General features: G+C 41.2%; 1 protein-coding gene across 3 annotated transcripts; it reads left to right on the top strand.

Moving 5' to 3' along the window:
* The first annotated feature begins 736 nt into the window (after positions 1–736).
* AGT (angiotensinogen) lies at positions 737–13,629 on the top strand. Of its 3 annotated transcripts, none has more exons than XM_077346488.1 (5): positions 737–896; positions 4,481–5,270; positions 7,361–7,622; positions 9,603–9,747; positions 12,076–13,629. In XM_077346488.1, exons 2-5 carry the CDS (start codon positions 4,505–4,507, stop codon positions 12,265–12,267), a joined length of 1,365 nt encoding a protein of 454 aa, XP_077202603.1. In that variant the 5' UTR covers positions 737–896; positions 4,481–4,504; the 3' UTR covers positions 12,268–13,629. The 3 variants fall into 3 exon arrangements, with proteins under 3 accessions (XP_077202603.1, XP_077202598.1, XP_077202609.1); XM_077346483.1 differs by lacking the exon at positions 737–896 and adding an exon at positions 4,121–4,278; XM_077346494.1 differs by lacking the exon at positions 737–896 and adding an exon at positions 4,228–4,278 and having other exon boundaries at positions 4,478–5,270.
* Positions 13,630–15,906: the final 2,277 nt, after the last annotated feature.

Genomic DNA, 15,906 nt, shown 5'->3' with positions numbered 1-15,906 from the left:
AACAACAGCAAGTAATAAATCTGAGCTGGGCTCTGCGCTGGGCTGCTTTTCACCTCTTCCTTTCCTTCCCCCTCTCTGAGTTGTTAAATGCTGCCTGAGCATTTAAGCCACCTCGATTTGGGGCAGGCTAATTTTCTTAAGGGGAAGAAGAGGACTTAGATTAACTAACAATAGCTTTTACAGCAGTTGTTTGGGTTTCCGGAGATCAGAGCTGTGATTGGGAAGATCTCGTGAGAAAGTTTGCTTAAGAATATTTTCAAGGAGATCCAAGACGGCAAGGAAGAAATTTTTAACAGGATTGATGGACCAATAATAGTGGTTGAGGACAACACTAAACAAGGTTGGAAATCATCAGCAGAAGAGAAATCTGAAATTTTGGAGATGGAAAAAGGGGTGTCGGAGCCCCTCAGAAAACATGACCCCCCAGATAAGGACACCCTTTTTAGAAGGGCATACAGCTACTTCAAAGCAACAGTACACAAGAATCAACCAAAAGATACATGGATCTGTTTTGAAAGCAATTGATTAAAAGGAGCTTCTCAGGAAAAAAATTGTACTGATACATTTTGGTTTGGAGTCCAGGAGGTGCAACTGCCTCAAGATTTATCGGTGAATATTCTGCAGAAAAGAGTACAACTGCACTTTCTACGCCAAAGTCTAATTGGACAGAATATAGTAATAGGTAATTGTGTGAGCTCTTACAGATAGAATTTCATCATCTTGTAGACATTCTCCAAGTAGAATACACCTTTCCAAGCTTTCTGCCCTCAGGGTTATGTTTATTTAAGAACATAGAACTGCCCTGCCGGATCTGACCAAAGGTCCAGTTTTTATTCCAGCATTCTGTTTCTTTCCAACAGGAGCTGGACAGATGCTTCTGGAAACCTTCCAAACAGGTATGAAGACAGTTATTTTATGTGGCTTTCCTTTTGTATCTGATATTCACTGATCAAAAAGATTCTATTAGTTTCCTGTTGATAGGCCTACTGTTCATGAATCTGTTAAAGGAACATGAGAAACATATTTATTTGGACATATATTCAGCCTGTCCTAGAGATCTGAGTCATTAATAAAAAATTAAATGTAAGCATCTCTTTCCAACGACATAATAGTTGGTTGGGAAATGAGAGATATTTTCTTCAGCAGAGATATATACACACCGATAAGTAGTGTCGGGTGTTACAATCCAAATAAGGTATTTTAAACAAAACAATACTATAATATTTTCTTTTTAAAATTAGTGTTCATGTTTTACTGTGTATCTGAATGCAAGAAAAGTCAGTTCTAAACAAACAGTATGTTCTCTTCGCATGTGAAATACATCCAATTTTGTATACTTATAGGAACTCACTGCCACTCACAGCTGCTTCTTCGTGTCTTTAATAGATGGATCACACATGTTTTGGCCTACACTTATGCTGGGAAAATGTTCAGTGATCAAATTTTCAATGAGTATAGAAATAAGGAACTGAACATTGTTTCGTGCTTGTAGAATTCTAAGCTACTCTGATGTATTTTGGGGGGTTTCTCTGGGGAACCCTGTTAGGCAGGGGTAGTCAAACTGTGGCCCTCCAGATGTTCATGGACTACAATTCCCATAAACCCCTGCCAGCATTACAGCATTTGCTGGCAGAGGCTCATGGGAATTGTAGTCCATGGACATCTGGAGGGGCGCAGTTTGACTACCCCTGCTCTTACATGTCAGTTAGCAAGTCCCTCTTGACAAATATACTTTCTAATTTAGAAAGGATTTTAGTCCTTCTTCCAGATTTGTTTTGAAATCCCTTTGTAAAATACAAGCATAAAGCACAACTCTTCCCAATTTGTTGTTGTTGTTATGTGCGAAGTCGTGTCCGACCCATCGCGACCCCATGGACAATGATCCTCCAGGCCTTCCTGTCCTCTACCATTCCCCGGAGTCCATTCAAGTTTGCACCTACTCAATTTACTTCCAATTTACTTCCCAATTTACTTCCAATTAATCTTTTAAGTGTTGAGTGCTTTTCTCCTCTGCAGTATATTTTGAGTGCCCTGAGTGGGTATTCAAACTGGGGTAGGATTGGCGACAGTCACTTCAACGGGCACTCTCTGGACCACTCATTGGCCCATGAGCCAGCAATGCTATTACAAGCTGCATGCCTGGATATTGGAAGCGCTCTGTGTGTATGTTATCTCCTTGAATAGGATGCCTCTGGCCCCTCTGCTTTCTCGGTCCTTTTGTTCTCCCCTATTCTCTGCATGGCTCCGCATGGAGTCACACCTCTGTATGGAACTGAGCCTCCGGGGAGGGCGGTGTAGAAGTATGATAAATAAATAAACAAACAAACAAACAAACAAATAAATAAACTCTCTTGTAGAAACTATGACCTCCTAGTCCATACACAAGATGCTGGATTCAGCTTGCCACTGGTAATAGGTAAAGTAGACGTCTTCCTTTTTGTCTGCAACCTGAATGTAAGCCATATCTACTTGAATAAATGTAAGCTTTACTTTTTGCAATAGGCTTCTTGAGAGATTTTATTTATTGCACTCAGTATCATGCTTCTATGACTGGGCAAACTCTACTATATTACTCATATATTCATTGCTTGCCATGAAAAGGATACTCTTAGACCGTTTACGCACTGGGAACTTCACTGCCCACGCTCCCATGCAGGAGCACAAATTGGGGGTGGATGATGTCCAAATGCTCCCCCGTGTGGGTGCAGGAAGAGGTGGGGCAACCTGCCACAAATAAAACTCCAGCCTGCAGCCCAGCATGAAACCTCCAGTACATAAATGGTCTTAGTGATCTGCAGCACAGATTATTGTTGGTATTGCATCTAATAAAGTTGATCAGTAAGATCAACCAATCTTGTAGAATGGGAGTGACCATGTCCCAGCCCCGTAATTTAGGACTAAAGATGACTCTACATAATGCCATATTTTAGGACTTTCTTCTAAATTCCTTTATCATATAGGCTAACTAGAAAAATAGATATTGGCTTTTATCAGTTGACATTCAGACACGTGTGATAACTTGAGAAACAAAACCTGTGTGATTGTTAGAGATCAATTCTCTTTGGAACCTCTGATGGCAGTGTGGTTGAAGAGAAACCATAGGGAAAGCATGATTCTTCCACATCAAACGTTCTGCCTCAAGCATACAAGTATCTACTGTGGATTTATTGTACAGGGAAAAACATTTTGAATGTCCTTTTTGGGTAAGTACCTTTAGAGATTCTAGTCATCAAACGAGGGCAGGAGATACTAGATGGGGGACACATACAGATGATTAATTAGAAAGATAATGCTGGGTTTCTAGGTAGAGATAAGGAATATTCAGTCATTTTCCAGCACTCGGAAAGTTGTCTTGTGTCACTGAGGACACAATGTTTGCCATTCTGCAGGCGCATCAGTTCGAGTAGTAGGTGCTCTGTGGGTTGTGAAATGTGCTCACGTGAGTGCCATGATCTTCCATCTGATGAGGTCTGTGATGTCAATAGTAGCTAGCAGTGCTATGCCTGTGTCATTTTTTGAATTTGAAACTTTCCAATATGTTTTTATTCTGCTAATTGTCCCAAAGATTTGTAGAGGCTCTGTGTTTCTGTGCTGCCCTACTGAAAATTATGACCGCTTATGCAAATTACTGAAAAGAAATTCCCACCACTATTTACGTGGACCCTAATAAATAGTGCTTAATTCCATCAAAGAGGAAGACAACCAGTTACCTTATTCTGAATCAGCTGGATGTGCCAGTGTCTACAGGCCCAACTTGTTGACAATGCTGCCATTTTGAAGGGATCAGGCCCCCAGTATGGCAAGCTTCCCTGCAGCCATTATGGCATCTGAAAAAGCATGGGGGGGGGGGAGACAAGAGTAACTCAGCCCACTGTGGGCCAAACAGGATTGGACCCCTGTGCCAAACTCCAGGGATTATGCTTGTGTAACCTCTGGCTCATGTATAACAGGCAGAGGGCAGGATCTAGTCTGCTTCAGTTTCAGGTGAGCAAGTCCATCCAAGGAACAAGCATCAGCATTGATGCAACTGGGTCCTGGGCCAGTATTTGCTCTTCTCCCTGGGAATAGAGGGAGGAATGAGTGCAAATACATGGAAAAACACATATCCCAGAACACTGTGCCCAGAAGAGCAGGCAGGGGGAAGGGGACAGCTAATGTGTAACTTAGGTTAGGCAACCAGAGGAATAAAAGAGGAGCTCAAACTGTCAGCTGGAATCAGATGCTGAGGCAACGAAAGAGCTTGAGATTCTCTTCCTGAGAAATTGAATCCAAAAAGAGGTAGGTGCTGATTTTCTACCCTTATAATTGTTGAGGGCAAATGATCCAACCCAGAGGATATTGGCATAGTTTATTATTCTGTCCCCAATGGAATCATAAAGAAGAATCCAAGTTCTTCACTGTCCCTGTTTGTGGCTTGCATCAGGTAGAATGGCAATAACTCATGAAACATCCACTTTTCCCTGCCCCCCCCCATAAGCAGGAGTTGGTGAATCTGCAGGCAAACATGAGCCCAGGAGTGAGTCTGCTCTGCATCCTCGTGGGCGTGATCACCGTTGGCTGTGACCGGGTCTATGTCCACCCTTTCCGTCTCTTTGCGTACAACCAAGAGAGCTGCAAGGAACTGGAAGACAAGGAAAGGCTGGTGAAAACTTTTGTCCCTGTCTCAATTGAGTCTCCCATCACCCCAGCATATGAAGAGAGTATCAGGAACAAGAGTGAGGTGGAACCAGAAGTTTCAGGAGTGAACTTTTTAAAAGACTCAGCTTATGTGCTTGGGGCTCGTTTCTACAGAGAGCTGGTGAAGGTACACCCAGGAGAAAATATTCTTCTGTCTCCCATAAACATATACCAGACCTTTCTCATTTTCTACCTAGGGGCCTCTGGACACACAGCAAGTGAACTGCTGAGTTTGTTAGGATTTGACTCCCTATCCATTAGCCAAGACTGCACCTCCAAAATAGATGGGCACAAAGTCCTTCCCGTCCTGACGACTATCAGCAGTCCCTATGAAGCTGAAGAACTGCTCTTCTCCAAGCTTTTCTGCCTTTTTTCAGCCCCAAATATTCATTTATCGGAACCCTTTGTCCATGACTTGGCCTTTGCTGACATTAATTTCTATGTACGAGCTGTTGACTTTACAAACCCCACTCGGGCAGGAGAACAAATTGATGCTTTTGTCAAAAGCAAAAACACCCCCACCAGCAGGTCTTTACTGACAGACATTGATCCAGCTAGCAACTTGCTGTTTGCATCCTATACTCAGTTCAAAGGTAAGAGGGGGAAATTCTCACATCTTAAAATTAATGGCAGTCTGGGGGGCGGGGGGGGAAAATAATTTTACTTTCAATTGTTATGTGCCATATTGAGAGCATAAATTAATTGCATGTTAGCGCTTCCAGTCATTTGTATGGTCTAATGCAGGAACAGCTCCAACATATATTTGGAAATATGTAATTTTTATGACCCTCTAATTTGGTGACAACAATCTGTCTAAGAATAACCCCAAAATGTGAATGGCCAGGCTCATTTTCACACCAGCTGCCTGGCTAGTTCAGCATCCTGTTCAGAAGCTCCTGGGAAACTTCAGAGCTTGACAAGATGATAGCATAGCAGAATACGAACAGCCACCCTCCCACTCTTTGTGCCCAGCACCTCAGACCTAGAAGTATACTGCCTTTAAAGATAGAAGTTCCTTTCCTCGATACATATGTGCAAAATATTGATAGATCTGTTCTCTGTACATTGATTGAAACTTTTAAAGGATCTTTTTATGCTAGTGGCCATGCCAATATCCTCTGTCAATTAAATCTATCTAGATATCATCCTTCTTCCAAGCAGCTGAAGGCAGCACCCACATTTCTCCCTTTCGCAATAGTATCCTCACAACAACACTATGCAGTAAGGCATGCTGAGAGAAAATGGCACAATTTCACTCTGAGGATTTCATTGAGGAGGAGTTCTGAGCCCTCAATGTCCTTCTCCAGTATTCACGAGTGCCTTTGGGGAGTTACAATGGCCCCGAACTGAGCCTGACTGAATGAGCTCTGTGGAGCCACGAAGTAGCTTTGCAGGGGCCACTCAGTTCAGACCTGGCCAACAGCACCAACCATGCATGCAGGAGGCATCAGTAGATAAGCCACACCCCTCACTGGCACTGCTCCCCAGGTCTGAATTCAGGTGCAGTGCTAGTAGCGAAACCATTGGGGTGCAACTCTGCCTGCCCTGGCTGACAGCAGTAAGAATGGACAATTACACTAGACTTCCTAGAAAGAACTTTTGTTTGCATAAGAATAGAACCTGCACAGACCCAGCTCTTCACTGCAACCCACAAGGGCTCATGGTCCAGATAGCTATTTTGGATGTTTCAGGAATTTTCTGGGGAAAGAACAGGGCAAGAATGATCCAAGAGCACAATTGTATTTATACTTCATAGGATCCAAGTAAAATCTTCAAATGTCTACATTTAAATCCTAGCAACAACATTAAAAAATGTTTTTTTCTTTTGGGGGACCATAATAAGACTTACCAATTCTGTTCTTTCCTCTGTATGTACAGAGATTTTTGAAAGAATGAGGGATGCTCCTATCCCATCTTATGACCAACATATGATATTGTAGTGTTATTATGATGATAACTTGTATTTCAGATCTTATATTATTTATATCATGTTGTAGTAGTATAGTATTTTTAACTTTTGTAAACTACTCTGAGCCTTTGGGGAGAAGCAGCTTATAAATACAAACATTAATTAATTAATTAAAGATTTTTATGGTGATGTGACTGTTTCTTAGGGATGTAAGTCCTGCATGTTAGGTAGCAGAAGAATCACAGTTAAAGCATCCTGTGAAATCCTGCCATATAAATTTACATACAATTGTAGAAGAGGAGAAAATTGCCATACTACTGCTCATCCCTTTAAAGGATATGGCCTAGTTAGGAGCATGATGAATCCAGAGAAGGAGAGCAATTTTTCAAAATCTCTAAGGAGCAAAGAACACAGACTATGCCAGGGACTTCCTTGAAAGGTCAATGCACAAGAAGTCGGTGCCGTTAATGAGAGAGAGAGAGAGATGTCTGGAGAAAATTCTTGCTATTATCATTTACATGGTAGATTTCAAGTTCCACCCCCAATCCCATTAATTAAATAGACTGAAACCCTGAGGTTGGCTGGAAAGAAACTCCTCTAGCTATGGAGATAAAGACACCTTGCATAAGGGGAAGGACACCTTTGGAGTCAAGCCCTATTTCCCTACCTCTGTTTTTCTGTTTCTTAACACAAAATTCCATTGCTCAAATCTGCCGCCAGGAAACTGATCAGTGAGCCAGACAGATGGGCTCAATCCCTCTTCCTTTTTTTCAGCCACTGTGAAGGGAGCCTCACTTCTGCGTGAACCTCAGGAATTCTGGATTGATTCAGAAACAAAGATCTCTGTGCCTATGATGAGAGTCACTGGAAACTTTGAGCATAAATTTGACAACAATCTTTCAGTCATCAAAATTGCTGTCAGTGAGCATGTATTTCTCCTGCTGTTACAGCCCATCAACAATGAAGACCTGTCCGGTGCTGAGGCACAATATTCTTTGCTGCCTACTTATATATGGCTGCAAAAATTGTCATGGAGGTATGTTTTTATAGGAAACACAGAGGTTTATTAGAATGTAAGAATTACCTTTGCAGATTAGTGGCCACCTTGAGGAGTGCCTGTCGTTTATCTTCATCCAGATCAGCTAGTAGCTGTAAATGATTCTAAGGAGAACTGGAGAATGGTTGCACCTATCCTGTTTCTCTGAGCACAGTTATCCGATTTATCTCTTTGTCGTTCCCTTAAAAACTGTAGAATAATCCAGTAAAAACAAATGGGACAGCCTGTGAGAGTTTTCAGACAAGTTTCTTTTCTCAAGACCTTAGAGCTATTCAGTCATAATAGTTATCGATGTAGTTAAGAGATTTTGGGCAGAATTTCATGAACAAGTTACGGGGGGGGGGGGGGGGCGCCCCAGTTCTGGTTTGATGGTACAGGATGTCTGTAGTAAGGGAAATTGGGGGGAGGGGGACAAAAACATACAAAAATAAAAATTGCAATTAAGATTTTGAAAATGTAAATGGTAGCACAAGATAGGAGTTTCAGTTATCTTTGGAGAAAGGATGTAGTCCATCAATGTAGTTGGTGAATGTCAAGTTCAAGATGTTCGGGTAAGTTTATTTTGATAAAAATGATCTTTAAAACCTTGTCAGATATAATATTAAGATCAACTAATATATTTGAAGGTGTCATTATAATCCAGCCTTATTTAAGGACCTTTGTGTATGTGTTAAAAATATGTTTTTTTACACACAAAGTCCTCATTTAAGGACTTAACCATCTGCTTATATATACTTCATGCCCTCATGCAAACCTTTGCAACATTGTGAGTTTTTTCTGAAGAAAGATTAGAGAGAAGCAGCAAAGTGTAGAATTGCTCTGATCTTCCCGGGATTGTTTACTAACACTGATGTGATATGTTGCGATACATTAGAAGTGAACGTTATTATAGCAGGAGCTATAAGAAGTCACAAAACACTAACCTCAATCTTACCATCATCTCTTGGAAATTATTTGGGACAGGGATTCAATTTTAATTTGCCTATACATATTGGAGAAATAATGGTTGAAGACTGTTGGACAAGGGTTAAATATTCTGTGTTGGAGCAGTTTAACAAAGAATGGGCAAAATTTGATTACATTTAATGGCATTTGTTAACCTATAAAATGATATGAATGATAGGCAGCAAATTCATTCAATTAAAAGTGTAAATGTGGTGCAAATTGGGTTTAAAAGAAAAGCAAAGTCAGAACACAGGACATGGCATCATATAGCACATCCTCTCTCCTTGTTCTGAAAAGCTATCTAAACATTTTTATAGTCTTTTAACGGGGGTTTTAATAGGGGATTTTAAGACTGTTGTTACGCGTCACGAGCCTGTAGGAAGTGGTGGGAAATAAATATAACAACAACAACAATAACACTAACATGCAGCAAAAAGCTCTGCAGCACCTGAAATATTCTTTTTAAGATACTGAAATATAAAAACTGTTAGGAGAGCCCATTTTGTTAGGTGTGTGAAGTGATATCTTAAGTTGGCAAGTATATACACACATGGGTACTGGATGCCAACTACCTGGATAAAAGTATCCCATCCTTCAATACAAGTTTAATTGAATATTATTTATCTGGTAATGTTATTTAACTCCATGCCATCAAAAGCTTCACCTGCTTCTTTCCATACATTTAGCCTCTAAAAAAGGAAAAGGATACGTTTATCTAGGACTGAGGCCAGGAGGAAAAATGTTTGCACACAATATGATTGAAAATACAAATGAGAGGACTGGAATTTTTTCTTGTCCTCCATGACTTTTCAAGAACTCCTTTGAAAAGATACTTGAACAGGACTTTGATGGACTAAAAGCAGTGGGCGGGGGGATTTGAAATTAGCAGGTGCAGAAAAATGCTAGGGGAAGGCTGGGAAAGAAGCCAGGAATACAGGGGGGAAGAGGAAAGATTACTGAAAGAAAATTGTGAACTGTAACAAAATAATCCCTCTCTTTTTGAATTTTCTGCAGACAAATCAAATTAACTTTGCCAAGGTTATCCTTTGAAAGCATTTATAATCTTCAGGACTCCCTGAATACACTGGGCCTGTCTGAACTGCTGGGAAAGAGAGCCAACTTCAGTATGATGAGTGATGTTCCCCTGAATGTTAGAGAGGTACAATCTATATTTTGCATGTGTGTTACATTCACAAAATTCCATGTAAACTACAGGATAAGGAACATGCTGCAGAAAACAATAACAGCAGTTTGAAGTAAAAAAAAACAACTGACAATATAAAAATGGTGCCCTTCAAGAGTGCAAGCAACCAAAATGAACACAATGGAATAATGAAAGCTGAGTGAAGGTACTTAGCAAAAAAAAAAAAAAACTGCAAGCAGGGGATTAACAATGACTTGTGGGGAAGTCTCTCATTCCCCTTTCACTACTATTTCTTCATTTCTTTCCCTGAAAGTCTCCATAGACTTTCCCATCTTTCCAACCCATCAGTAAATTTACCTTTACCTGCCCCTCTGCCTTCAGTTTCTCTTCCCTCCTCCCTGGTAGCCTCTATCAGGGAAAGTTATGGCCTTGTTGAGTGATACCAGCATCCAATTTTTTTTTAAAGTTTCAGATTTTCCTGCAAGCCAAACCCTTTTTCAGGTTTATAGAAACACCTGGGTACTAGATCTTGTCAGTTTCTGAAAACTTGGCAGGGCCAGCCCTGGTCAGAATTTGGATGGGAATACCAAGGTCACAACATGGAGCAATCCCAAACTATCTCTGAATGTCTCTTAACTTGAAAATCACATGGGGACACCAAAGGTCAGCTGTGACTTAATGGCCAAAATAAATTAATAAATAAAAAGACCTCTCTGGTTTGTTCATGGCTTCAGTCTCTGGATTGAAGAATCTACAGATTTGGTCATCTTGAGAATTAGATATACTGACAGGTGGGCCATGCCATTTCTCCCACTTTTGCTTCCTCACCCCTTCCCCACCCTTCTCTCCCTTTCTGTCTCTCCTTTTTCCTTCTCACCATGCCTATTGTTAGCCCTCCCCTCTTTGTCTCTTTTTCGTCCACCACATCTCTCTCACTTTCTGCATCTCTTCGCTGTCACTTACTTGATCATGACCCTGCAGCTGCTCCATCCATCACACAGCTGCAGTACCAATTTTATAGGGGTACCATGGTAGGAGTTGGGGCTGGGGGGTCTCCTCTTCTGGTGGTTGTTCCTCCTCCCCTGCCTGCATTACTGTCACCACTACTGCTTTCTCTCTCACACTTATTGTTGTTGACACACTGTTTCAGAGGCAGCTGAGGAGAGGTGGGGATGGCAGCGACAATAGCTTTGCACAAGCACAGAAATGTTCACAGAGGGATTATTAATCCCATCCCTTCCATAGTGGCTTCTTATCTGGCTTTTCTGCAAACTTTAGGACTCCCGGAATTTATGGGGAAATCTTCCTTCTCACCACTTGACTCTCATCTGCAGATTTAAGTATCCACAAACAGGGACAGGTTGAAAATGAGATATTGATGATATGCAAATGTATTTTTTAAGGCAGTGAATCTGCAAGAAATGCATATTTGCCTCTGCAAATACACATAGGTAACCCCACAAGGAGAAGAGCAGTCTGGTATCAGAACTCTGAGTAGACTAATTAACAGTGTGGGATGGTTTAGAGACCTTTCTTCTGACTGTTCTTCTCAAAACGCACATGGTTGCTTTTCGTGTAAACAGTATTATTGTTTGTTTTTAGTATACAGTGTAATTTGCCTTTGTGTTTATTGCACTTGTTCTTTAACATTCCTTTCCATAGCAGCAATATGAGGTCAGTTTGGCTGATAAATAACACAAACCATTTATCTGTACGCATTTATATTAAAAGTTCTAATTGGACATTCACAGACCACAAATGGATATCTTAAACAGGGAACCATTGGCCCAAAGCATGGTCTTGTGCATGAATGTAGCTTATGAAGTAGCTGTTTTCACGGGATGTGTTAAATATAAGCATTAAGGCTGCATCAGAATACAGCAGGGCAAGTGAGACCACTGCGGTAGCCTGCTTTGCCACTTTGAGAATTATAATTGCAGAGCAGAACAGATGTGGGTACTAGGGAGGCATGCCAACAGAAAGCAATAAAAGGTCCAGTCTGGCATTTCACACCTTCTTAGTCTAAAGAGAAGGGAGCACACTCTATGGAAATTCTAGCTATGATGGAGCCAGTTTGGCTAAAGTTAAACAATTCTTTTTTTTTTTAATGCATGCACTTCATTATCACCATGGTCTTTGTGCGGTGCTGGTACAAATTACATTTGGTCTTCTATAAATATTATCAGTCACATCTTAGAGAATTTTCATTTATGGATCAATAGATCCATTTGATTTGCACTTAAAAAAATACCTTTCCATTTACTTGGACTTTCATTTGCCATCCCTGTGCCAGGCTCTGTGGCCTCAAACCAGCAGGCTCACTGTGTTTATTTGTACTTGCAGATTGTAAACCAGCAACTGTTTGAACTCCATCCTGGTGAAGCAGACAAAGCAGAAAACCCAACAGAACAAAGCGAGGACATTGAGACACTCAGCATAACACTGGACAAACCTTTCCTGCTGGCAGTGCATGAAAAAGAGTCAAGCACTTTGCTGTATTTTGGCAGAGTGATAAACCCATTGCAAAGAACATAAATCCCACATTAATTTGAATCCTTCAGTATTTTCCCTTATTTTGGAACTGTTTCGTTGCTTTGTCAAACTAAAATTTTGGAATAAAGCTTTCAAATCGGTACCCAATATAAGGACAAATAGTTCCTTTACAAAATCCCCCTTCACTTAAGAGGTATGGGCCTCTTATTACAAAATTGTTGATGTCTATTGGTCACTCAGATGACTGCTCTTGAACCTGAACCGAAGGCTAAGAATAGCAAGAATCACTGTTTTGGTGAGACAGCAGAGATTATCAACTCTTTAAGAGGTTCTATGTACACTGTGGTGCATTACCAGTTAGTCAGTAGTAAATCACGCTGCTTTCTAGCTAAGGCCAAGGAGGCAATGAGCTCAGCTGGCTCCCAATTGAATTTCTGATCAGGCTTAAGGTTTTGGTTCTTACCTTCAAGGCCTTACACAATCTGGGCCCAGTGTACCTGAGATACCGTCTCTGCCTAAACCCCCAAAAGAGCACTATGTTCCACCACTGCTAACTGGCTGGTGATTCCTGGCCCAAAAGAGGCCCGTCGGTCCTCAACAAGGGCCAGAGTTTTATCTGTCTTGGCCCACAACTCGTGGAACAAACTTCCTGAAGAGATCAGGGCCCTGCCTGAACTTCCACAATTTTGCAGAATGCCTGGAAAAAGGCATTTGCCTGAGACCGACCAAACCCAAGAATATCCACAGGTCCCCCTCAAACATCCCCTCTATGGCCTGAACCAGTCTGACCTCTCTGGGGGCCTTATCTAAGTTGCCATTCATGTTATGTTGTTGATCAAAACCATTGAAATTGTGTTGATTTAGAACCACTGTTAGATTATTGTTGATGTTACTTGATTATATGTTTAGGTTATGTTGCCTAGGTACCATTAATTTTTATAGGCCTTGAGCAGAGACTGCACAAGGCAATTGTATAGTGGGCTATAAAATGTAGGTGATCTCTTATACTGAGTGAGACATATGGTCTATTTAGCTCTATCTATCCTGATCATCGACAGTGACTCTCCAGGGTGTTGTGGAGGCCTTTCGAAGTGCATTTTCAGAAATCTTTCCATCAGAAGTTGAGCCCGGGACTTCCTCTGTGAAAAGCAAGATGATATCAGGGCAGATACAAATCCAGTGCACATCCCTCCTCATCTCTTTGGCAATGGCATCTACAACTTCATACTGGAGCATACCAGTCTCCATCTGTCAACATGCATATTTTTCTGACATTTCCATTCATAATTGCAAATCCCAAAATAAATCTGCTTCTGGGTGTTAAAGTGATGCTGTTGAAGAACACAGGTGTTGATTTTGAATGTGTTCATATATTCTTTATAAAGCTACTTTCCTTGGCTATTATTTGCAACTCTTTCATTTCTCATTTCGTCAGCTTTACATGTGCTTATTAGCTATACTTGATATATTACAAGATATTCAGCTATGCAAGCCCTAAACAAAAACATGCTGATTCTTTCTAAACGTGAATACTTTTATAAAAATGGTGTGGCACAAAAAGGTTCATCTATTCCTTCTCTTCCCACACACTGTCTCTTATAATTTCCTGTTCGCTTATCAAGATTCAGTTCCTATTCCAGATGCTGTTTAATCTTAGCATTTAATAACTATGTATAGTATTTCTTATTAGGTTCCCCCCAGTCTCTTTGATTTATGTAATAACCGACCATGTTGGATGTATACAGTGGTTTCCCAACTGGCACACTGGGCAGGGGAGGGAATATTCTGAATATCTATCAGTAGTGATCTTGAAGGATGGAAAGCCGCTTTTGAAGAACTTACCATGAAAAAAATATTGGATTTTCTGTATCAGCATCAGAAAAATAGATAGTACCTCCTGTCATCCTTTGTCACATGGCAGAGTTTCAAGGACTTGTTATGCACACAGTAGAATGGGGTGGTAGAATCCTGACATAAGAGTGGACTATTGCCCCTTTCTACAGTAGAAATTACACTTAAATGGCACATTAGGGCAGTTTTTTTCTGCCTAACATTAGAATCCTCGCTGGTAAAAATAAGTTGTTGTTAGGTGTGAAGTCGTGTCTGACCCATCACGACCCCAATGGACAATGACCCTCCAAGGCCTTCCTGTCCTCTACCTGGTAGAGTCTACCATTCCTCCAAGTCCATTTAAGTTTGCACCTACTGCTTCAGTGACTCCATCCAGCCACCTCATTCTCTGTCGTCCCCTTCTTTTGCCCTCAATTGCTCCCAGCATTAGGCTCTTCTCCAGGGAGTCCTTCCTTCTCAGGAGGTGGCCAAAGTACTTGAGTTTCATCTTCAGGATCTGGCCTTCTAAAGAGCAGTCAGGGCTGATCTCCTCTAGGACTGACCGGTTTGTTGGCCTTGCAGTAAAAGGGACTCGCAAGAGTCTTCTCCAGCACCAGATTTCAAAAGCCTCAATTCTTTGATGTTGGGCCTTCCTTATGATCCAACTTTCACAGCCATACATTGCAACTGGGAAGACCATAGCCTTGAGTAGATGCACTTTCGTTTGCAGGGTGATGTCTCTGGTTTTTAGGATGCTGTCTAGATTTGCCATAGCGTTCCTCCCCAGGAGCGTCTTTTAATTTTTTTGCTGCAGTCCCCGTCTGCAGTGATCTTGGAGCTCAGGAAAATAAAATCTGTCACTACCTCCATTTCTTCCCCATCTATTTGCCAGGAATTGAGAGGGCCGGATGCCATGATCTTAGTTTTTCTTGATGTTGAGTTTCAAGCCAACTTTTGCACTCTCCTCCTTCACCCACATCCCTGCAATCTTGATCCCAATTTGTGACTCATCTAACTCCACCTTTCTCATGATATGCTCCGCAAACAAGTTAAATAGGCAAGGCAACAGTATACAGCCTTGCTGAACTCCTTTCTCAATTTTGAACCATCAGTGATTCCATGCCCAGTTCTCACTGTTGCTTCTTGACCTGCATATCGATTTCTCAAGAGACAGATAAGATGCTCTGGTATTCACATCTCTCTAAGAACGTGCCACAATTTGTTGTGCTCCACATAATCAAAGGCTTTAGCATAGTCAATGAAGCAGAAATAGATTTTTTTCTGGAACTCCCTAGCTTTCTCCATGATCCAGCGTATTTGATCTCTAGTTCTTCTGCCTCTTTGAAATTCTGCCTGTACTTCCGGAAGTTCTCGGTCCACATATTGCTGAAGCCTAGCTTGTAGGATTTTGAGCATAACCTTGCTAGCATGAGAAATGAGTGCAATTGTGCGGTAGTTTGAACATTCTTTGGCATTGCCCTTCTTTGAGATTGGAATGTAAACTGACCTTTTCCAATCCTGTGGCCATTTGTTGAGTTTTCCAAATTTGCTGGCATATTGAATGTAGTACTTTTACAGCATCGTCTTTTAAGATTTTGAATAGTTCAACTGGAATGCTGTCACCTCCACTAGCTTTATTGTTGCACAGACTTCCTAAAGCCCATTTGATTTCACATTCCAGGATGTCTGTCTCCAGGTCAGTGACTCACCCATCATGGTTATCAGGGATGTTAAGCTCGCTCTTGTATAGTTCTTCTATATAATTTTGCCACCTTTTTAAAATCTCTTCTGCTTCTGTTAGGTCCCTACCATTTTGGTCCTTTATCATACCCATCTTTGCATGAAACGTTC

The sequence above is a fragment of the Paroedura picta genome, chromosome 1 (assembly GCF_049243985.1).
Source record: "Paroedura picta isolate Pp20150507F chromosome 1, Ppicta_v3.0, whole genome shotgun sequence".
Classification (NCBI taxonomy): domain Eukaryota; kingdom Metazoa; phylum Chordata; class Lepidosauria; order Squamata; family Gekkonidae; genus Paroedura; species Paroedura picta.
The sequence above is the reverse complement of the archived record's forward strand: the minus strand, read 5'-3'. Positions and strand labels throughout refer to the sequence as shown.

Excerpts from the sequence above, each read along its gene's own strand:
- AGT (XM_077346488.1), top strand. The coding sequence starts at position 4,505 with ATGAGCCCAGGAGTGAGTCTGCTCTGCATCCTCGTGGGCGTGATCACC. Across the intron at positions 5,271-7,360 it reads ATCCTATACTCAGTTCAAAG|CCACTGTGAAGGGAGCCTCA; the intron begins GTAAGAGGGGGA and ends CCTTTTTTTCAG. Across the intron at positions 7,623-9,602 it reads CTGCAAAAATTGTCATGGAG|ACAAATCAAATTAACTTTGC; the intron begins GTATGTTTTTAT and ends AATTTTCTGCAG.